The sequence below is a fragment of the Mastacembelus armatus genome, chromosome 15 (assembly GCF_900324485.2).
Source record: "Mastacembelus armatus chromosome 15, fMasArm1.2, whole genome shotgun sequence".
Lineage (NCBI taxonomy): Eukaryota > Metazoa > Chordata > Actinopteri > Synbranchiformes > Mastacembelidae > Mastacembelus > Mastacembelus armatus.
In genome coordinates, this window is record NC_046647.1 from 2,231,500 (window position 1) to 2,254,010 (window position 22,511).

The 22,511-nt window shown below is 41.1% G+C and overlaps 1 protein-coding gene across 4 annotated transcripts in view; it reads left to right on the forward strand.

Annotated features, from left to right (window-relative positions):
- Positions 1 to 22,511, forward strand: part of zswim8 (zinc finger, SWIM-type containing 8) — a 47,436-nt gene that overhangs the window by 9,741 nt on the left and 15,184 nt on the right. For 2 of the 4 annotated variants that reach the window (XM_026308783.2, XM_026308785.2), the window contains exons 2-16: positions 5,089 to 5,242; positions 7,836 to 7,930; positions 8,214 to 8,386; positions 8,559 to 8,666; positions 8,787 to 8,868; positions 10,579 to 10,699; positions 11,057 to 11,258; positions 15,578 to 15,753; positions 15,932 to 17,246; positions 17,715 to 17,846; positions 18,124 to 18,303; positions 18,832 to 19,015; positions 20,769 to 20,876; positions 21,039 to 21,163; positions 22,114 to 22,435. In XM_026308783.2, coding sequence (XP_026164568.1) covers positions 5,089 to 5,242; positions 7,836 to 7,930; positions 8,214 to 8,386; positions 8,559 to 8,666; positions 8,787 to 8,868; positions 10,579 to 10,699; positions 11,057 to 11,258; positions 15,578 to 15,753; positions 15,932 to 17,246; positions 17,715 to 17,846; positions 18,124 to 18,303; positions 18,832 to 19,015; positions 20,769 to 20,876; positions 21,039 to 21,163; positions 22,114 to 22,435 — 3,477 coding nt within the window. The remainder of the gene's footprint in view (positions 1 to 5,088; positions 5,243 to 7,835; positions 7,931 to 8,213; positions 8,387 to 8,558; positions 8,667 to 8,786; positions 8,869 to 10,578; positions 10,700 to 11,056; positions 11,259 to 15,577; positions 15,754 to 15,931; positions 17,247 to 17,714; positions 17,847 to 18,123; positions 18,304 to 18,831; positions 19,016 to 20,768; positions 20,877 to 21,038; positions 21,164 to 22,113; positions 22,436 to 22,511) is intronic. The other 2 variants (XM_026308784.2, XM_026308786.2) reach the window with 1 other exon arrangement.

Here is a 22,511-nt window from a genome sequence, read left to right on the forward strand (position 1 = left end):
ATTTTTGTCACACTTTGTTTCAGATCATCAAACAAATTTAAATATTAGTCAAAGATAACACAAGTAAACACATCATGCAGTTTTTAAATGTAGGTTTTGATTATTAAGGGAAAACAAAATCCAAAACTACGTGGCCCTGTGTGAAAAGGTGTTTGCCCCCTAAACCTAATAACTGGTTGGGCCACCCTTAGCAGCAACAACTGCAATCAAGCATTTGTGATAACTTGCAATGAGTCTGTTACAGCGCTGTGGAGGAATTTTGGCCCACTCATCTTTGCAGAATTGTTGTAATTCAGCTACATTGGAGGGTTTTCGAGCATGAACCGCCTTTTTAAGGTCATGCCACAGCATTTCAATCAGATTCATGTCAGGACTTTGGCTAGGCCACTCCAAAGTCTTCATTTTGTTTTTCTTCAGCCATTCAGAGGTGGACTTGCTGGTCTGTTTTGGATCACTGTCCTGCTGCAGAACCCAAGTTCGCTTCATCTTGAGGTCACGAACAGACGGCTGGACATTCTCCTTCAGGGTTTTTTGGTAGACAGCAGCATTCATGGTTTCATTTATCACAGCAAGTCTTCCAGTTCCTGAAAACAGCCCCAAACTATCACACTACCACCACCATATTTTACTGTTGGTATGATGTTCTTTTTCTGAAACGCGGTGTTACTTTTACTCCAGATGTAATGGGACACACACCTTCCAAAAAGTTAAACTTTTGTCTCGTCAGTCCACAGAGTATTTTAGCAAAAGTCTTGGGGATCATCAAGATGTTTTCTGGCAAAACTGAGACGAGCTTTTATGTTCTTATAGCTCAGCAGCGGTTTTTGTCTTGGAACTCTGCCATGCAGACCATTTTTGCCCAGTCTCTTTCTCATGGTGGAGTCATGAACAGTGACCTTAACTGAGGCAAGTGAGGCCTGCAGTTCTTTGGATGTTGTTGTGGGGTCTTTTGTGACCTCTTGGATGAGTTGTCGCTGCGCTCTTGGGGTGATTTTGGTCGGTCAGCCACTCCTGGGAAGGTTCTCCACTGTTCCATGTTTTCGCCATTTGTAGATAAAGGCTCTCACTGTGGTTCGCTGCAGTCCCAAAGCTTTAGAAATGGCTTTATAACCTTTTCCACACTGATAGATCTCAATTACTTTCTTTCTCATTTGTTTGTGAATTTCTTTGGATCTCGGCATGATGTCTAGCTTTTGAGGATCTTTTGGTCTACTTCACTTTGTCAGGCAGGTCCTCTTTAAGTGATTTCTTGATTGCGAACAGGTGTGGCAGTAATCAGGCCTGGGTGTGGCTAGAGGAATTGAACTCAGATGTGATAAACCACTGTTAAGTTTTGTTTTGTTTTCCCTTAATAATAAAAACCTTCATTTAAAAACTGCATGATGTGTTTACTTGTGTTATCTTTGACTAATATTTAAATTTGTTTGATCATCTGAAACATTAGTGTGACAAACATGCAAAAAAATAAGAAATCAAGAACGGGGCCAACACTTTTTCACACCACTGTACAGAAAGCAATAATAGTGCAGAGGTGGGAAGTAACGAAGTACAAATACTGTACTTAAATAGGTTTTTCAGGTATCTGTACTTTACTTTAGTATTTATTTTTCTGATGACTTTTTACTTTTAATCCCTACATTTAAACACAAATATCTGTATGAATTCGTGATGAATGCATTGTGTTTTGTTCCCTCTACCAGCAGTGTGCAGGTTGTTAAAAGAATTTCCTGTTTTTTGTGTCAAGCTTTTTTAGTCTTGCAGAGTTATCAAAAGATGTATTGTGTATCATTGACAGCAAAAAATATAATTTTTTACTTTTTCACTTAAGTACATTTCAGACCCTGTACTTTCTTACTTTTACTTGAGTAAATGAGTTGAATTGGTACATTTACTTTTGCCACCTCTGTAATAATGTATTGCACAAGAATCAAGAGCAAAAGTCCCAATTTGGAGTTCCCTATAACCAGTTTAACAGAAGTGTTTAAATGTATAAAGGCTCTAAAATATGAGTATGTATAAAGGCTCTAAAATATGAGTATATAGCAGTGTGAAATGAACTTCCAACACTCTCAGAGCGACAAGCTGTAACCTGAGGGAGGGAGGCTTTTTTTTTTTTTTTCAGGCTTGGGAAGCACTTAGACACCAGGGACATTGTAAGGCAGGTTGAGCAGAAATTGAGTGGGTCACACCATGCTTGCAGCAAAGCAACAGCAGCTGACAGGAGGGTATTGGTTGCAAGGGAGATTTAGATGAAACAAGAAGATACTAAATGTGCAGTAGCAGTTTCTCAAGCAAAGCGGAGCCAGTGGATGAGGCAGAAACATGCAGAAAAAATAATTTTAGATTGAAGGAAGTATTAGACCTGAAAGCAGGTAGGACTGGATTAATGCTAATATCTGATGTGCTTCCATCTCCCGAAGCTCTTATTAGATGAATAGGCAAGAATCCAGCAGGTCCTTTGTGTATAGTTTCACTTTAACATATTCTTTGACACCTCAACATATAATCAGGTGTAAAGTGTGTGGCAGCAGCCATTAAGAACAAGCACTTAAGCTACAAAATAAGATGAGTATTTGTTTTTGTGAGAGTGAAAAAGTAAGAAAGGAAGCAACCTGCAAGAGGTATGAGACAGGGCAGAGAGTGGTAAATGAGAGCAGATTTAAGAAAACAGTCCATTCCCCCACAGGCATTGCCGACCCAATCTGGGTCACATCATGTATTGTTGTCAGTAGGTTTTGTTTTTTGTGGAGTTGACCATACCATGAAAGGATCCAGTGGAAATGGTCTGTGAGCTTACGTATATAGCGCTGCCAACAGAAGCACCTTAATGTGTGTGGAGTAGGCTGCATGGCCCACTGAGGTTATGTGTGTCTGCCACCTCCCGTGTATCTGCCGTTCTCAACTAACTCAGTTCAGGCCTGTGGCGCTGCCCACCTGCTTATCATTTGTGTGTTGTTATCTTATAAGAGTTAAACAGAGAGGCAACAGCAGTGAGCTGTTACTTCAATAGGCTTCTACTGTCATGTAGGGCCTATTTTCAGTGAATAATACAGAAGAAATTGAATTTTATATTAAATCACAATCAAAATATTGGTCTAAAAAATTACTATTAGATTATTTTCCCATATTGTTCAGCCTTAATGCAGCAATGGAATCTCATTTGATGAGCACACTCAAGGAGAAAGACTTTTCCACCACAATTGATATCTGGACAGCAAACACTAAAAGCTTCTTAGGTGTAACTGTTCACTGGATCGCCAGTTGCAGTCTGGTTATTGATGAAGAGAGAGAATAAATTCATTCGTCCTATGTGCTGCTGGATAAGGTCACAGCCAATGTGAAAGACAATGCTTCATACTTTGCAAAGGAGTTTAAAATGTTTCATCTGCTGCTTATCTTTTTTTTTGTTGTTTTTTTTTTGCTTTTTTTGTTTTTGCCTTGGTAAAAATAGGCTTCAATGTTGTATTAAGGGAAAACTGGGTTAGAAAGTGGTGGTTTTCTGATATAGTCCACATCCTGTTTTGGCAATCACAGGTCAGACTAGTTGAGCTACATGAGTGGGGATAATGAATGGACTACAGAGTAGGCCACAACACTCAGATGATATTGCCACTCAAGGCAGTGCGGACAGAACCAGGAGGTTAGCCTTAAGCTGATGCACTATAGGTATGAGGCTGGGTCAAGCTGCTATTTACTCTTTGCTTGGGTGATGACAGAAAGTATATTAAATCAGGTCAAAAGAAGGGTTAGATCAAGGCTACAAAATGGTGTCCCTTGTCAGTAGACTGTTATGCACCTTTATGATTACACAGATTGATAGCCAGTCAAGGTTGGTCAGTAATTGGTCAAGGCATCATTTCATATAAATGCTAGGCTTCTATAAGCATGCTTGCAACTTTTGACACATTAAACTATGTATTAATAACAAATGTATTTGCCAAGTCCTCAACATGGTGGTAATTGTCTAAGCCATTTAAAAAAATAAATAAATAAATAAAATGAGATGAAACCCCTTTTCACCTATACATTTAAACCAAGCACCTCATTTTAAACGTGTGCTTTTTGTCAGTATAGATTAGCTCACTGATTTACTCGCACGTAAAATGAGTGATACTAGTGTGCTTGTCTTCATGAATTTCCAGTGTCCTGTAGCCATGAGCCCCTGACACCAAAGATGGCATTATAATTATAGAAGCTCCATATATGGTAAATGACAGCACAGAAATGAGTTCTGTAACCTGAGACCCAGCACTTTTTCTTGCCTCGGTAGAGGACTACTGTGCACACAACAGGACTCGTCATTTTACTTAGATAGTATCAACATATTTTTTACCTTAACAACACCACAGCTGTGTGCAAAAGTTTGGCCAACCCAGCGCAAATGATATATTTAGTTGATTTCTGAAGGGAAAAGAAGAATCCTCTGCAGGAAACAGAAAAAATGTCTTTTTTCTTTGCATGTTTCTGCATTATTACTTCATGAACATAGAAAAATTGAAAGCAATTTCTGCCTTTGTACTTGTAAAATATTCAAACCCTCTACAACACTGTGAAGCAGCATCTCAAAAACCGTGAGTCCACTCAGGTGTTTGACGTATTGAAACAATACCAAGGAACTCTGCAAAACCCAGCTAGGCTAAATACAGTATGGACCGGACTTGGGTCACTTGTTGGACCAGTGAGCACCTCCTGTTCTTTTTAAGGAGCTTGACAACATTTATTTTGTTTGTAGCTGTAAATCTTTTGCTGTTTTTGCTGAACTTCTGTTGTTTACCATTTGATGCAGTGGTGCAGAAATATACTGCAGTACATGTTGACACCACTGTTGGGTGTGGTTACAGATGCAAAAGAACATATTTCTGATCACACCTGATCACAGCCAGCAGTGTTTGTGCAACTTAAAACCAGAGAACAGAGAAACATTGCTTTTCAGTTATTCCTGAATACCTATGGTCAAGTAGTTAGGGTCATTCAGCTTGCACCTATTACCTTCACCTATTAAAGTGAAGGAACAAAAAATACACATACTAACTGAAGTATTTCTTTTCCCACTGAGCGGATCTTTCCCTTCTCTGTGGTCTTTCGCAGATGGTCAGGTTATTCCACTGGTGGAGTTGTCAGCAAAGCAGGTAGCATTCCACATCCCATTTGAGGTGGTGGAGAAGGTCTACCCTCCTGTCCCAGAACAGCTCCAGCTTCGCATTGCCTACTGGAGCTTTCCGGAAAATGAGGAGGACATCAGGTAAGAAGAATGATAACCTGAAAATTTTTGCTGTTTTCCAGTAGCCTTGCATCTATTAACATGTTTGGCAGTGCTTTTCACCACCACCATCAAAACACCAAATGAGAGAATCGCTTTTAGAGGAATGGTGTTCATACCATCAGTACAGTTCCAGGGGCTTGTAGAAGCAATGCCAAGGATCACTGTAGTTGTAGCATGTGGTGACCCAGCACCTTAGTAAGCCCCCTGAACAGTGTTAGTGAGAGAGAGAGAGAAAAAAAGAGGTGGGAGAGGAACTATGTGTCCTGTATCCTAAAATTATTTCATTTATTCTCACTGCCGCAGCCACCAGTAGAAAGGCTCACGTCAGTATCCATTGATTTTACCGTATCTTATTGAAGAAGTGGTTTAAGAAAAGTTTATGTTTATATGGTGCTTTTTAATTAGTACACAGTGATGAGGATATTTATGTCTTATAATGAGATGCAGAGTGGGAGTGTCCATAGTCAAGCACAGGCACAAGGATTGTTTTTCTATCCTCAAGTAAAAACCATGCTTTGTTCCCATATAAGAAGCCAATTTTGTTCTGTTATTCTGTTCGGATTCTGTGCCAGTGGTTCTTCATGAGGTTTAAAAGTCAGACTATTGTCTCACCAAATTTCCCAGATATCTATAAATTGAGAGAATAAGAGCATTTTGTCTTACCAGTATTCAGTACAAGGTTGAGGCTCTATGCATGCAGTATGTGTGAAGACTGTTAAAGAAACACTGTATACTTAAACAGGTTTTGACAAACCCTCCATTTGCATACAAGATTTTATAATTAGAATAAACATTGATATAAGTCAGCTCAACTAAAGTCAACTTCCTGTGTGGCAATTTCTTGTGCAGCAGTTGCAGAACAGGAGAGTGAAACACACAGCAATAAATAATGACCAACCAACACACATAGCAATTAAAACGAATACAAAGTAAAATACAAATAAAAATTTCTCATATCATTAAGTTATCTTTTCATAACTGCCTTGAGTGCTGCCATAACAGAAGTGACAAAGGAATTCCTGTACCTGTTTTTTGAAACCTGTACAATGAGCCAGAAGGTGGGAAATGGAATTCTGAATGCAGGGGGTCGGAGCTATCAGACAGATGGACTGGGCTTTCTTTACCAGTTGTTTTCTACAATGGTCAGATGAGCTATTTAAATGTCTACATTGGACCAAGCAATAATGGATCAAGCACAGACCCTTGTGGTACACTGTTGTTTCTGAGAATGTACTATGCTGTGGCCTAAATCCTAAAAACTGTGTCTGAAGAATACCGTTCAACACTTTAGATGATCATTTAGTTACCTGTTCAGCAGAACTTCCCAGGGGGGGAAATTTATTAAATTGGTTGATATTGTTGATATTGTCAGTGGGAGTCCGCTTATGCAGTGAAATTACTTAAGCTGATTTGTAGGACAGTTTGGATTTTATGACTCATGGAATGTTAATATATATGTTCAGCATAAACGGGTACTAAGATACAAACTGTCTGCACTTATTTTAATCTTCTGGTCCAGCCCCAATCTTTATTAAATTCTTTGAGAAATCTAATCAGTTATAGTTTTCAGAAGTGTTAAAATTTTTAAATAACTAAAACTCAAAAATTAAATCAGATTTTGTCTTGCCCAATGTCAGCTGGGATTGGCTTCAGCCCCCCTGCAACCCTGGTTAGTGGTAACAAGTGGTATATCATGGAAGGATGGATGATATCAGCTTTTGTTGTATGTTTTGAGGTGGCAGTCTAATGAGTATTGACAACCTGTAACTCCAACCTGAAAAGTGGCTGAAAAGCAGATGACATGTTGATTGAAACCACAGACGTACCCTTCTAACTTTAACACCTTGAGTTGTTTGGCGAACCTCAATGTATTAATCTTTTTGCAGGGGTGGCCCACCCTACCAACGCCACCTTCCTACCCCACAAAAAGAAAGGCACATGGGAGCGTGATTTTTCCATGGATAAATGTCAACCCACACTCCACTCCAAATGATTTTATATGATACATTCGTATGAACACCTTCTAGAGTGAAACCAGACAACAAAGTTTTCATTTGATCTGTGTTACTTTACACAATTCATGTTACCGAGTTATAAAATGACAGTCAGTAACAGCTAAAAATGAGGAGCCTGGTAATGTTACCTATGTATTTTCTGGTTAAAGAGAGTTCAGAGAGATTACATAACCATCTTTTAGCATTTGAGTGTTTGAAGTCTAATATTTTGTCAAGCAGGCTTCACTGACTTCACTCAGATTTATTACATAGACTTACAGAAATCTAAACAGATTGACTAAGTTATCATGACATGGTTGAAATATCTAAAAATACAGTATTTAAGCATTTCTCACCAATCAATTGTCCTAAAGGACACATAAAAAATTTCTATCTTTAGGATAGTTTTGATTAAAACATGCAGCACATTACCATATAGCATCAAATAACAAAAGGACAAATGAATTTACTAATTGCTCTATGAATTGTCCCTTCATGTCCTGTTTTTTCTCCTTTTATCTCTCCTGGTTTTTGTCTGGGGTTCTTTTATTTTATCGGTGTCTGTCCTTCTGCTCCAGGTTATATTCCTGCCTGGCTAATGGGAGTCCAGATGAATTCCAACGTGGAGAGCAGCTCTACAGGATCAGAGCAGTTAAAGATCCCCTGCAGATTGGTGGGAAGAGTTGTTTGTCTTTCTATCCATAAAACCCATACAGACAATGTTCATTCGTAATATAAACTATATGTACCAGTCAACCTGACTTAAGCTTATCGATTTACAGTTTGAGTAAATCACTTCTTTCATTGATACATTACAAACTCCTTTAATAGCTGTACTTTTCAGTAATAAAATGATGCAAAGAGCAGCATACAGCAAAGAAATAGATTTTGTTTCTTTGTCCATCATTTTGTCTTATTCTGTGTTTGTCTGTCTTTGACTGTCTCTCTTTCACAAGGCTTCCATCTCAGTGCTACAGTGATGTCCAGTCAGGCCGGTCAGTCTAAAGGAGCCTACAATGTGGCTGTCATGTTTGATCGCTGCCGCATCACTTCCTGCAGCTGCACATGTGGTGCCGGGGCTAAATGGTGTGCCCATGTGGTGGCACTCTGCCTCTTCAGGATTCACAATGTGAGTTTGTGTCTACAGAAATATTTATATGTAATATATATATTTACAAATTATGTCAAACTGTATTCATACTAAGTATTAATACTCTTAATTCATTCATTCTATTATGTTCTAATATAGGCTATGTATTCTAAGTCTCATGTATGGGTGTGTATCATCTGTCTGCATGCAGGCATCAGCAGTCTGTCTGAGGGCTCCAGTGTCTGAGTCTTTGTCCAGGCTGCAGAGGGACCAGCTCCAAAAGTTTGCCCAGTACCTCATCAGTGAGCTGCCACAGCAGGTAAACTATAATCAATATAACGTATAATGCATATAAACCAAACTGTTGGAAAAAATACTTAATACTTGACTTACACTAAGTTTGACAAAGTTTGATATTGATTCAGTTTTGTGTCTCAAGATCCTACCCACAGCTCAACGATTGCTGGATGAGCTGCTATCATCTCAGTCTACTGCCATCAATACTGTGTGTGGGGCTCCAGGTACAACAGTAGTCATGAACACAGATTTTTTTTTTTTTCTTACAAACTTGAGCTGTCATGGTAGCCAATGCCTGACATTACAGCCAGGTGGAGAACCTTTTAGGATTTCATTCCATCTTTTAACTGAAAATAAATAACTAGACCAGGTTCAGTCTTCATTATCAGATATTTCTGCAGCTAGATGGCAGTGATGTTACTTATAGCATAATATATCCTGTGTTATTTCCCCTGTTGCAGTGAAGATGAGCATGTGTTTAGACTACAGTAGCAATGTGTAGGGAGAGAGGAGTGCTGTTGTGACAGAGAGGTAGAAAGGCAGTAGGAAAAAAATGCAGTTGATTACTCAGAATTGGAAACCTATTTAATAAAAATGAACGATTTCTAGAGTTTGTCCTGCAAGAGAGTTTAGTACAGCGGCCACTCTCCCTAGAAGGCATAACACAGAATGTTCAATAAGGAAAAAAAAAAACAACCCTAGAGTAACAGAAAGACTGATTCATTGAAGCTGGTGAACATCTCTATTCATGAGTTAACCATACAAAAATTGAAGAGGCATGGTGTTAAAGACAAGACATCTTGAAGGAAGCAAGTGCTCTCCAAAAAAAAAAAGCATTGCAGCATGCCTGAAGTTTCTCAAGAGGAACCTTTACACTCAACCATGCTACAGAGAAAGTGTTTTGTGGAGAGATGAAAAAGGGATTAAATTATTTAGTAGAACACCACATAGCATAGTTGCAATGTGAGAAGGTAACAATATACTACTATGAAAACACCACGCCAGCCATGAAATACAATGGAGGAAGCATCATGATTTGGGGCTGCTATGATGCCTCTGGACATGAACGGCTGCCATCATTGAGGAGTTTATTGAAGGTATCTTCCAGGATAATGTCCACCAGCTGAAACTCTGTGAAGCTGGGTAATGCAGCAGCACAGTGAACCAAACATTAAAGTAAATCTAATACCCATATCTAATAACTGCTATGACTACTTCAAAGAAAGAAAATCCTTGTTTTGTCAGTGCTCAGGCAGTGAGCAGCATCAGAGAGCCATCCACGCCAGACATTCTAAGAATATGGTCCAAGAATGGTCCAAAAATCTTCCTGAACGTTGTGCTGGTCTGATTGTTTGTTTGACGTTATTATTTCGAAGGAAGGAAGTGCCTATTAAATTCAGGGGTACACTTTCTTTTACCACCAGGACTAAATGTGTTTAATGCTGGACATGAAAGCTTAGTTGTGTGTTATTCGTAGATTGTATTTTTCCATACCTGTGACTTAAAACGTAGATTAAATCACGTTATGATGAAACCAGGTAAATAGGTTCACATACTTTCTCTCTAATATATAAGTCTAATATTGTTTTAAGACCACTGTAAAAAATCCCAACCCTTTCTTTTGCGTAACTAGAGGTTAAGTGGAGGTTTTGGTTAAGGTCTCCAGTAAATCAATGTAATGTCCCCCTAAAGAGTGTGCGTGTGTTTATATTTAAATTTTTGTTTTAAACCATGGATGTGAGGATATTTTGTCTGGTTCTCACTTTTCTGACTTAGTTTTAGGGTTAAGGTTAGAATCAGGTTTAGGTTCAGGGTAAGCATAAGGGGTTAGTCATGTAGTTGTGATGATCAAGGTTAGAGTAATGGGTTAGGGAATGCATTATATCGAGTGGCCTCAAAAACAGAACAGTACAGTAAACATTGTTTGTGTGTAGACCCAACAGCAGGCCCTTCAGCATCTGACCAGAGCACCTGGTATTTGGATGAGTCAACTCTCAGTGACAACATCAAAAAGACTCTGCACAAGTTCTGTGGGCCTTCACCTGTCGTCTTCAGGTAAACACTGCTTGACTAATATAATGATTCTTAACACATTTCTTTAGTACTTTAGTAGAATTATTTAACTTATATACTCTTCAGGCCTATTACATACACATATATTTAACATCCCTTAAGATGGTGCCAGTTTTTCATGTCAGTCATTTGTTTGAAAAAGTAACAGTATGCTTTCACAGAAAATGCAGTAGTTGTATTTTTCTGTCATTTTACATGCAAAGCTACAATGGTTATGTATTGGAATTTGATCAATGCAATAAGTGTAGTGTACTCTTACTTTAACTCCCCCTCTTTTTTTCCTCACTTAACTAAAATTAATGTTTTGTGTGTGATTGCGTCTGTGTGTGTTACTCACAGTGATGTGAACTCCATGTACCTATCTTCCACGGAGCCACCAGCCGCTGCTGAATGGGCGTGTCTGCTTCGACCTCTGAGGGGCCGAGAGCCAGAAGGCATCTGGAACCTTCTGTCCATTGTCAGGGAGATGTTCAAGAGACGAGACAGCAATGCTGCCCCACTGCTTGAGATTCTCACTGAGCAATGCCTCACCTACGAACAGGTGCAACCTTAACATGACACAGGGTCTAACTGTAAACCACTGAAAACTAAGAAACTACAGATGTTTGTGGGTGTTGGTGTAAGAATCGGAGGACATTAGAAGGGGAAACATAAAAACGAGACCACATTTGAACAATTTTGACATTTAGAATTGTAATACATTTTATATCTTTTGGTGGTTTTTGTTTTCAGGATAATGCTAAGAAATCTTAAAGCTATGGGGAATTGTTGTAATGCTCACACAACCTAAACTAGACATTTCACATTCAATTTGTTTGTGGCCCCAGATCTCAGTTTGAGTAATTTTAATGCCCTATATCTAGCTATACCAATCTCCTCATTTATATCTGTGTCTATAATTCTATTTGTAACTCAGAACACAAAATTTACGTGGTTAAAAATATAATCAGTGTGGGGTCAGTATACGAAGACACAATACTGCATTAACTTCAGCCAATACCAATAGGGAATAGTAGCCAGTGGTAGTGATTTTTTTTTTTTTTGTTTATTCCTTAGAAATTACTGGATCAAAATAGCCAAGTGTCATGGATTATATTTCTATCTGTGACTACTGTGTAAATTATTGTGTTGGGCCAGTTTTTACCAAGTGATATTTAATGTGTATGGACTGGACTATATCTTACTTAATGTTATGGTACACATTTGCACATTTGTGCACATTTTCTGACAAACACACAACACACACCTCATTTTAACACACATATCCTTCTGGACTGGAGATGAGACAAAGACCACATTTGCCAGTCAGCAACTTTACATTTCCATCACCAAAGTTGGACCTTCAAGGTAACCCTTTCCTACCTCTAAAAACAGATCAGTGAGGGGATTTCTGCTGCCTGAGGTTTTCACTAAGCACAGCATCACTCAGAGCCATCTTCCTGATGTTAGCTGTTTCATCCTGGATAGTGGCGCTGATGTTCACTAGTTCTTGGCCTCCTTCCTTCAGCTTAGTTTACATTCTCAGGATGCTGGGTTTAAGGTGAAACCCTCCGTGCGTTGAGCAGTTTCCCTGTTTTCCCATGTCACTGGTCTCTATCTCCTCTTTTGGCCAGCTTTTTATACCAGCAGGGTATCTGATGTCTGGCATGGTGTAGGTATCGATAGCTTGGACCTTGTTCTTCCCATTCAACTGAATTCTCAGATCTTAGTCTTTGTAGTAGGGCTGCAAAGATGATTTTAATAATCAGTGAATGGATTATGTTTTTGAATAATTGGTTTACAAATGAATATAGAGAAGTCTGCTTTTAACATTTTATTGTCACATGTAGTAAAAAAAGAACTTGAATTATTTTTGTGTGATAACATTTAAAGACATTGCAAAAATTTATTACATTTAAAAAAAGGTGTTTGTTTACTAGGATTTCACACTGCAAGCAAGAGCGTGTGATGCATTAAGCCTCATGACATGTTTTCAGACATGCATTTGAACATTGCTAGACATTATTTTGCAGACTTTGCTCCTGAAAGCTCGCCTGTAAAAAGTCTGGATTGTTCCATGGTGTGAGCCAGCCCATCGGGAGCACTGGAATATTTTCCAGTGGCCTGTCCTGGATAGTTGCCTTGACCAGTGAAAACATACTAGCAGAATAAGTTCATGAGCCTCTAAGAATCTTTTCATTAAGTTTCATTAACTTTCACTCTCTCACCACGGTGCCAAAAAAGACACCATAGTGTCAAGCCTCCCAAGCCTCTCCTGAAGAAGAGCAGTCTTGATGCCACAGTACTGAACAACTATCAGCCCATCCATCCATCCATCCATCCATCTTCTACCGATTCTCCGGGGCCGGGTCGCGGGGGCAGTAGCCGATTCAGGGATACCCAGACTTCCTTCTCCCTGGACACTTCCTCCAGCTCTTCCGGGGGGACACCGAGGCGTTCCCAGGCCAGCCGGGAGACATAGTCCCTCCAGCGTGTCCTGGATCTTCCCCGGGACCTCCTCCCGGTGGGACATGCCCGGAACACCTCCCCAGGAAGGCGCCCAGGAGGCATCCGAAACAGATGCCCGAGCCACCTCAACTGACTCCTCTCGATGTGGAGGAGCAGCGGCTCTACTCCGAGCTCCTCCTGGGTGACCTACCTCCTCACCCTATCTCTAAGGGAGCGCCTGGCCACCCTGCGGAGGAAGCTCATTTCAGCCGCTTGTCTCCGTGATCTCGTTCTTTCGGTCACGACCCAAAGCTCATGGCCATAGGTGAGAGTAGGACCGTAGATTGACCGGTAAATCGAGAGCTTCGCCTTCTGGCTCAGCTCCTTCTTCACCACGACGGACCGGTACACCGACCACATTACTGCTGCCGATGCCCCGATCTGTCTGTCAATCTCACGTTCCGTCCTTCCCTTTCGGTTGAGTACCATGGCCTCGGACTTGGAGGTGCTGATTCTCATCCCAGCCGCTTCACACTCGGTTGCAAACCGCCCCAGCGCACGCTGGAGATCCTGGCTCGATGGAGCCAACAGGACAACATCACCAGTGAATCGACTGGTCCATATTCACTTGCTGTGAATGCTATGTAAATCTGAGTGTCATCTGCATAATTATGGTAGGACACATTATTGCTGCGTATTAACTCGCCTAAAGGACACATGTAAAGATTAAACAAAAAGGGTCCCAAGATGGATCGTTGGGGGACCCCACATCAACACCATTTGGTCTGAGACACAGTTACCAATTTCAATGAAGTACTTCCTGTCTACAAGACAGGACTTAAACCATTTAAGGGCAGTACCAGAGATGCCTATCCAGTCCTCTAACCTTTGTAACAGGATCACATGGTCCACTGTGTCAAACGCAGCACTCAGATCCAACAGTATTAAGACAATGACTCTGCCAGCGTCGGTGTTCAGATGAATGTCATTTGTCACCTTAATGAGTGCAGTCTCAGTGCTTTGGTGGGGCCTAAAACCGGACTGAAAATCATCAAAGCAGTTGTCTAGCAGGAGAAAGTCAGTAAGTTGTTGGTAAACAGACTGTAATGAGTTATTAACTAACTGAGTGAGTTGTGGTAACAAACTGCTTAGTACTGATTTCAGAAATCTAGTGGGTAAAACATCGAGGCAGCAGGTGGATGAACTCAGGCTGGAGATGATCTCTTCAACTGTTGTGTCGTTGACAGGTGTAAAATGTGTCGGTTCTAACCATTCACAGTGGGCCCCATCCACTAGCAGCCGGTTCATTTGTGCAGCTAGGCATTCATGGAGCGATGTTAGCTTCTTTAGCCAGTAGGTGTGGATCATGCTCTTGCCTGGTGCTGTCCAGTTCTTCATACTTGAGACTCTTTCTTTGATGTCTGCCACTATGATGATTACTGGATCTTGTTCAGGGAAGTTGCTGTGGCCTGCTCTCAGGTCCACCAGCCACTGAGCATTATTGTTTTGTGATGCTTCCTTCTCCCATATGTTCTTCCAGTATTGTTCACTCTCCAGCCTTGGTGGGTCTATTTTCAGGTTATTAGCCTGCCAGTGAAAGTACACTTTGAGTGGCTCAGTGGAGAATATCTGGTTTATTCTCCTGGCTTCTATTTCTATTTACTTATTAGGTAAGCCTTTATTCATGACGCCTTTGTACAGTTCTAATAGCTGGCTAGCATCTTTCTGTGCTGCCTTGATCTTGGCTTCTAACCTCTTTCTCCATGGAGGATACTCCTCCTTATGGCTGTTCATCTTGTTGTTGCTGTCGTGTATGTCAGCTTGTTAGTTTCAGTGATAGTAGCCATCGGAACGTACTTAAGTTTGTCTTGAATTCTTGAATTCATCTTCAATCTTAGGTCAGCTCTTCTTGCATTAAGCTTCAAGTTATTGTTGGGGCTTGGTACCCAGTCTCGAAGTAATCGGGCGATGATCCGCTAACATGCATTTTCTAAAATGCATTTTCAAATTTCATTTTGATATTGCAAAATGAATTGCAACTTGAATAAAGAGTCCATAAAACATCCATACCCGAATGAAATATTAAAACCACTTTCCATATTCTTTCCTTTTTTCATTATAGTATCTGTTGACATTTTGTGTTGCTGATGTTATTGTGTAATTGCCATAGTTAATAATGAACATGTACACCCTCCTCTCCTGTATTCTTTTTATCCACAAGTGCAGTTACTTTGTCTTTTCAGTTTTTATTATTATTATTATCTCATAATTCTTCCCAAAAGAAGACATCTTGAAGGAACTCTTTGTATAAACTGAAAAATCCTGAGACAAGGGGTTATTAGTTATCTTCAATCATATTGATTATTAGTCCCCAAACTCATAATTAAGGTAATTTCCCCACATCTCATTAGGGTGTCTTACTGTGTGTGACAGATCATCAGCTGGTGGTACAGTGTTAGGACTTCAGCATCCCACAGCAGTGCCAGTGGCCACACCGGCCGCAGCAATGGCCAGTCAGAGGTGGCGGCTCATGCTTGTGCTAGCATGTGTGATGAGATGGTCGTGCTGTGGAGGCTGGCAGTGCTTGACCCAACTATGAGTCCATGCAGGTATTGACTGTTACACAATTTGGTCACAAATTTAATCAATCCTATGTTAACATATAATATATGTAATTCTTATCACTTGACTACATCATGATGAATACATCAAACAGCACATTTCATATAGTAATAAATATTAAGTAGGTACTCAAGTTAAAAATAAAGACTGAGTTCTCTCTTTCAGGCGTCTGGAACTGGCAGGCCAGCTGAAGCAGTGGCACCTGAAAGTTATAGAGATAGTGAAGAGGGGACAACACAGAAAGTCCCTGGATAAACTGTTCCAGGGCTTCAAGCCTGCTGTTGAGTCCTGCTATTTCAACTGGGAAGTGGCTTACCCACTGGATGGCATCACCTACTGCAGTGCCGATAAGAAGAGTGCCACATTCTGCTGGTCCAGGGCTGTGCAGCACCAGAGAGGAGTCAAAGCTGCTGTGTCAGGGGTTGGCGAACCACCTGAACCAGGGGGAGGGGGGCGAGCTGAAGGTGGAACTGGAGGAGATTATAAAGGAAGAGGAGGTCACTCATCCCAACAGGAAGTAGCAGTTCGACCCAAGGAGACCATTCTGACCAAGAGGAAGGGTCTGTCGGTGAGTGGTGGTGGGGGGGTGCTGGTCCGTCTTGGTGGTAGCATCTCTCTCTCCTTGGATGACGGAGGAGGGAAGTGCATGTACAAAGGGCCAAGTTCCTCCACTGGAGGAAAGCTGAAACTAGCACAAGGAAGTGGGAAGGGTTCATCAGTAGGAGGTCCGGGAGCAAGTGGAGGGTTAGGAGGTGGTAAGCATGCCAGTGCCAAGCGGAGAACCAGCAGTGAGGACAGCTCCCTGGAGCCAGACCTGGCTGAGCTTAGCTTGGATGACGGCTGCAATTTGGCTCTAGGGGCTGAGGCCAGTAACACTTTTGAGTTTCTCCCCCCACCACCAGAGATGCTGCCCTCCCCAAGCCCACTGCTCAGAGATTCACGCAAGTACAGTAGCAGCGGGGGGAGCAAGATGTTTGAAACAAAGCGTGTCAGCCATGCTGCCTCTGCACTTACAGCTGCAGAACCTGCTCAGCCTTGCTTCCCTTCCAAAGAGACAGTCGTGGCTGTTATGGACATGCCCAGTGCTGGAGTAAAGGAAGTGGAACTAGAGGTGGAGTCTGTCCAGCACAGAGATGAAGATGTAGACTCAGCTTGTAGTAACCAGCCTGCCACCTCCATCACTATGGCAATATCTGGCAGCACTCAAACATCCACCAAGCCACCAAAAGGAGGCAGAGAAGTGGTGTCTGCTGGAGCAGCAATAGCTGAAGGTGGACCATCTAACCAAGAAGCAGAGGCAGTGATTGGAGCTGCAGGAGAAGAAGGAGGAGAAGCTGTTGGTGAGGATGACTATCAGGCATATTACCTGAGTGCTGCCTCAGAGGAGGGAGCAGACAGACAGCTAACTGACAGCCACCAAGAAGATGAGCCAGACATCTTTGCAGGGATTAGACCACTGGAGCAGGAGGGACGCATGGAGGTAAAGCCCACATATAAAAAGGACAACAAATAACATGACATTGTTAACCAGTTGTAGGGCACAGTACATTGGGGATATTGAACAAAAATGCAGAAATATCAACAAATTATGACTGTACTCACTGCAGTAATTCAAAGTCAATGCAGAGCTTTTTGGGTCCATAAACCCAATAAACATGAACTTAAACATGGTGAGTTTACAGTAAAGGTTGTCAGTAAAATGATATTTTATCTGATAGGATGAGTTGACTAAACTTTAGATTTAAGATGTGGATAGTAAAAATGCAAAAAAAAGTGCACCAAATATGTGTCTTAAGTGTACTGTCATAGTGTCTTTCATTTTCACTTGTGTTTACCTGATGGACTCCAGTGCCATGGATAAAAAAAAAATTCCAGACTGTGCAGGATGAGGCAAATATTACTACTATTCTTAGTGTCTTGAATACTGTGTGTGCATGCTTGCATGCAGGTTCTGTTCGCATGTGCCGAAGCCCTCCATGCTCATGGCTACAGTAATGAGGCCTGTCGGCTGGCTGTGGAGCTAGCCAGGGACCTGTTAGCCAACCCTCCAGACCTGAAGGTGGAGCAGCCACAGACTAAGGTAGATGCAGACAGGTCCTACGACCTTGGAGCACATTCTTCTCTCTGATTTGACTCTTTCTGTTGTACAGTCTCAATTTTCCAAACTGACTCCTGAGTTTTTTGTCATGAATGAAAGCCACAAGGTTCTTCTAATATTAGTTTTATATTGGCATTGTTACTGTGCCAATTTATAAATGAGCAACATATTTAAAAAATAAATTCAAAAGTTCTTTTTGGCATTAAGTAAAGTTGCGTTTCATATTCACCATTATTTTTTTCCTGGTTGTTGGATTTAGGGTAAGAAAAGCAAGGTGTCAACCAGTCGGCAGACGCAGGTAGCCACTAACACGCTGTCAAAAGCAGCCTTCCTCCTGACTGTTCTCAGTGAACGACTGGAGCTCCATAACCTGGCCTTCAGCACTGGCATGTTCTCACTGGAGCTCCAGAGACCACCTGCATCTACCAAAGCTCTGGAGGTCTCTCACTCTCTCACTCTCTCACTCTCTCACTCTCTCTCTCTCTCTCTCTCTCTCTCTCTCTCTCACTCTCTCACTCTCTCTCTCTCTCTCACTCTCTCACTCTCTCACTCTCTCACACACTCACACACACACACACAGCAATTGTTAAGGCACAGGTACTTTAAAAATGAATTGCATTCAGATGTTGAGTTTATTACTTAATTGTGACACAAAACATTTTGGTTTTAATGCATTTATCTAATAATGTACATGTATTTTCTATAATATATGAAATTAGTTTTCTAAACTTTATGCAATCCATTACCAGTACTTTTTGTAGGTTACACCCAAAAGAGACACATGTGAGAGTCTGAGACACATTTGATTTCTTGACCTGAGCATCTCTGAATGTCACTCTGAATTACAGTGTCTGTCAAATGCTACAAGTGTAGTTAAACAGATATACCATGGGTATGTATTTTTATCGAATGTGAAGCTATGGACGTTAACACACATACTGTATGTGTGGGTGTGTGGATTGACTAGGTGAAGCTAGCTTACCAGGAATCAGAGGTGGTGGCTCTGTTAAAGAAGATTCCCCTGGGTCTGGTAGAAATGTCAGCCATCAGAGAGAGGGCAGAACAGCTCAGAGATGGCAACTTCTGTGATTATAGACCAGTGCTGCCTCTCATGTTGGCCAGCTTCATCTTTGATGTATTGTGTACCCCAGGTAAGCACCAATTCTTGCCTAGTTTAAAGAATGGTACAACCCCCGAAATTGGTAAAGCATAGTTTTGTCTTCATACATGTTGAGAGTATACACAAAATTGACAAATTGGACAAAACAAATCTACAATGGTCAGTGAAATAACTTGAAACTGACACAAATAATAAATAAATAAAAATGTAATGAAAATTAACTAATGAAAATCAGATATTGCCTTTTCAATTGTGGTTCAACAGAAGCATTTAAAAAAAGAAACTAATGAAACTGGCCTGGACAAAAATGATGGTATGTCCTGTAATTAGCATCACAGGCGTCTTCAAACTTGTAATCAGTCAGTCTGCCTGTTTAAAGGCTGAAGAGTAGTCACTGTGCTGTTTGGTATCATGGTGTGTATCACACTGAACATGGACCACAGAAAGCTAAGGAGAGAGTTGTCTCAGGAGATTAGAAAGACAATTATAGAAAAGCAAGTTATAGGTAAAGGCTTTAAGACCATCTTCAAGCAGCTTGATGTTCGTTTTACATATTATTCAAAAGTTTAAGTTCCACAGGACTGTAGTCAACCTCCCTGAATATGGCCTTAATAGAAAAATTGATGACAAATTGAAGAGACGGATAATACAAATGTTAACCAAAGATCCCAGAACAACTTCCAAAGGGATTAGAGGTGAACTCCAAGGTCAAGGTACATCAGTGTCACATCGCACCATCTGTTGCTGTTTGAGCCAAAGTGGACTGGAATTTGCCAAAATGCATATTGACAAGCCACAAAGCTTCTGGAAGAATGAGGTTTAGACAGATGAGACAAAACTGGAGCTTTTTGGCAAGTCACATCAGCTTTATGTTCACAGATGCAAAAATGAAGCATTCAAAGAAAAGAACCTACTGTGAAACATGCTGCTTTACTATAGCTGGCACACGGTGTCTTGAACCTGTGCAGGGTACAATGAAATCTCAAGACTATCAAGGCATTCTGGAGTGAAATGTGCTGCCCAGTGTCAAAGGGCTTGGCCTCAGTCACAGGTCATGAGTCCTCCAGCAGGACAATGACCCAAAACACAACTAGAGACACTCAAGAATGGCTAAGAACAAAACATTGGGTTATTCTGAATGGCCTTTTATGAGCCCTGATCTAAATCCTATTGACCATCTTTGGAAAGACCTGAAACATGCAGTCTGGAGAAGACACCCGTCAAACCTGAGACAGCTGGAGCAGTTTGCTCATGAGGAGTGGGCCAAAATACCTTTCGACAGGTGCAGAAGTCTCATTGAGAGTTACAGAAATCGCTTGATTGCAGTGATTGCCTCAAAAGGTTGTACAACAAAATGTTAAGTTCAGGGAAGTGTACCAACAATTTTGTCCAGGCCAGTTTCGTTAGTTGGTTGTTTTTATGTTTTTTTTTTAATTCTTCTGTTCAATCACATATTTATTTATTATTACTTTTGTCAGTTTCAAGTTATTTCAGTGACCATTGTAGCTTTTTCTTTCTTTGATGGAAGGGTACCAACAATTTTGTCCACGTGTGTAACTCACAGCCATGCAAAAATGTTTGTGGAGAAAGGAAAGGAAAGGAAATTCCTTTTTTAAAAATGAATATTTTTGCAGCACTAAATTAGCTTTGATTTGGAATATACTGCCTGCCTGAATTTCAGCAAGTGGCAGTTCAGTATTCCCAAATAAGTTATACTGTTTTAAAACCAATATTTGAAATGGGAACTTTAAGAATTAATATCACTTTCACTTTTCTTCATATTGTTTGTGCAGTGGTGTCCCCAACAGGTTCCCGTCCACCAAGCCGCAACCGAAACAATGAGATGCCTGGTGATGAGGAGCTGGGCTTTGAGGCTGCTGTCGCTGCACTCGGTACATTTATCGTGCTCCTTCTGAATTAGATCCTCTCACTGTTTACATTTGCAGTATCTATTTTTTTCTCTTCACCACTTCTCTCACTTGCTTACCATATCATATCCTCCACTCTTCCTCCTGTACTCCTTCTTACTGCCCCCACCCTTGGTGTGTCTTCAGGTATGAAGACCACAGTCAGTGAGGCAGAGCATCCTCTGCTGTGTGAAGGAACTAGACGGGTGAAAGGTGACCTCGCTTTGGCTCTTATGATCACATATAAGGATGACCAGAGCAAGCTCAAAAAGGTAACACTACATTTTAGTTTCAGCTCATTGTTTTGGCTTTATGGCCAACATTACTCCTTTGGGTCAGTGTGAGGTCTTAAACCTGGTTTTAGCTTCAGGAAGCATCTTTTTTCAGTGGAAAAATGTCTGTACAGTGGGTCTCACTGAACATTACCCGCCCAGCACCTAACAGCAGACAAAGTTCATGACTGTGTGGTAAACTTAGTGAAGCATTTAGCATTTTAGATGCTAACATTGCTCTGTGTCTGCTGCATAGGTGCCTGTGTACTATTCATCCATCCATTCCTTATACTGCTTAGTCATACTCAGGGTTGCAGTGGGTTAGAGCCAGTCACAGCTAAAGTTGGGTGAAAGGCAGGATAGACCCTGGACAGATCACAAATCTATCACAGGGCTGACACACAGAGACAGACAAATACTCACATTCACATCTATGCGCAATTTAGAGTCAGCAGTTAACCCCAAACTGCATGTTTTTGGACTGTGGGCAGAGGCTGGAATACCTGGAGAAAACCCACACAGTCACAGGGAGAATGTGCAAAGGTTCAAATACATTAGAACCCAGAACTTTGTTGCTGTGAGGCATTGCTCTGTGTCCTAAACACTACCCCACTGTGTCACCTAAGTGTGTCATATAATTTCATCATATAGATTTTACAATTTATTAAATTTCTTCACCTGACACTTCAAGGTTTTTGAACGTGTTGTTGAAGGCCTACAGGCAGCATTTACAGATTGCAAAACTAATAAGTGGTTCAACAATACAAATGTTCAAATACTAAACACAAACTGGAAGTTTCAGTGAGCATTAAAGCAGACTATGTGGGAGTTTAAGAGTTGAAGTTCATCCTCAGTTTCTATATTTAACACTTTTTTTCCTACCTCTGTCTTCCTCCCCCATTCTTACTCTGTGTACTCTCCTGTCTGTCTCCAACACCTCCCTTCCTCAGATACTAGATAAGTTGTTGGATAGGGAGAGTCAGACCCATAAGCCTCAGACTTTAAGCTCTTTCTACTCCAGCAAGCCAGCAACTGGCAACCAGCGCAGCCCATCAAAACATACTTCTGCCAGCCATAGTGGCGTGAGTGGGGCAACTGGGGGCATCTCCAAACATGCCCCATCATCTTCCTCTGCAGCCATGGTGACAGCCTCTTCCTCCGGCTCTTCTTCTGCTGTGGCACTAGCTGGGGAAGTGGTGACTCATCACACTGAACTGAACCCTGTGCAGAATAGTACAGGAGGGGAGACTACTACTGAGACCAGGGAGCATGGTGAGAATGTATATTTTTAAAACTAGACATTCTTAGTATATAGTAACAAGTCTCCCTATATTGCATGTTTACTCCT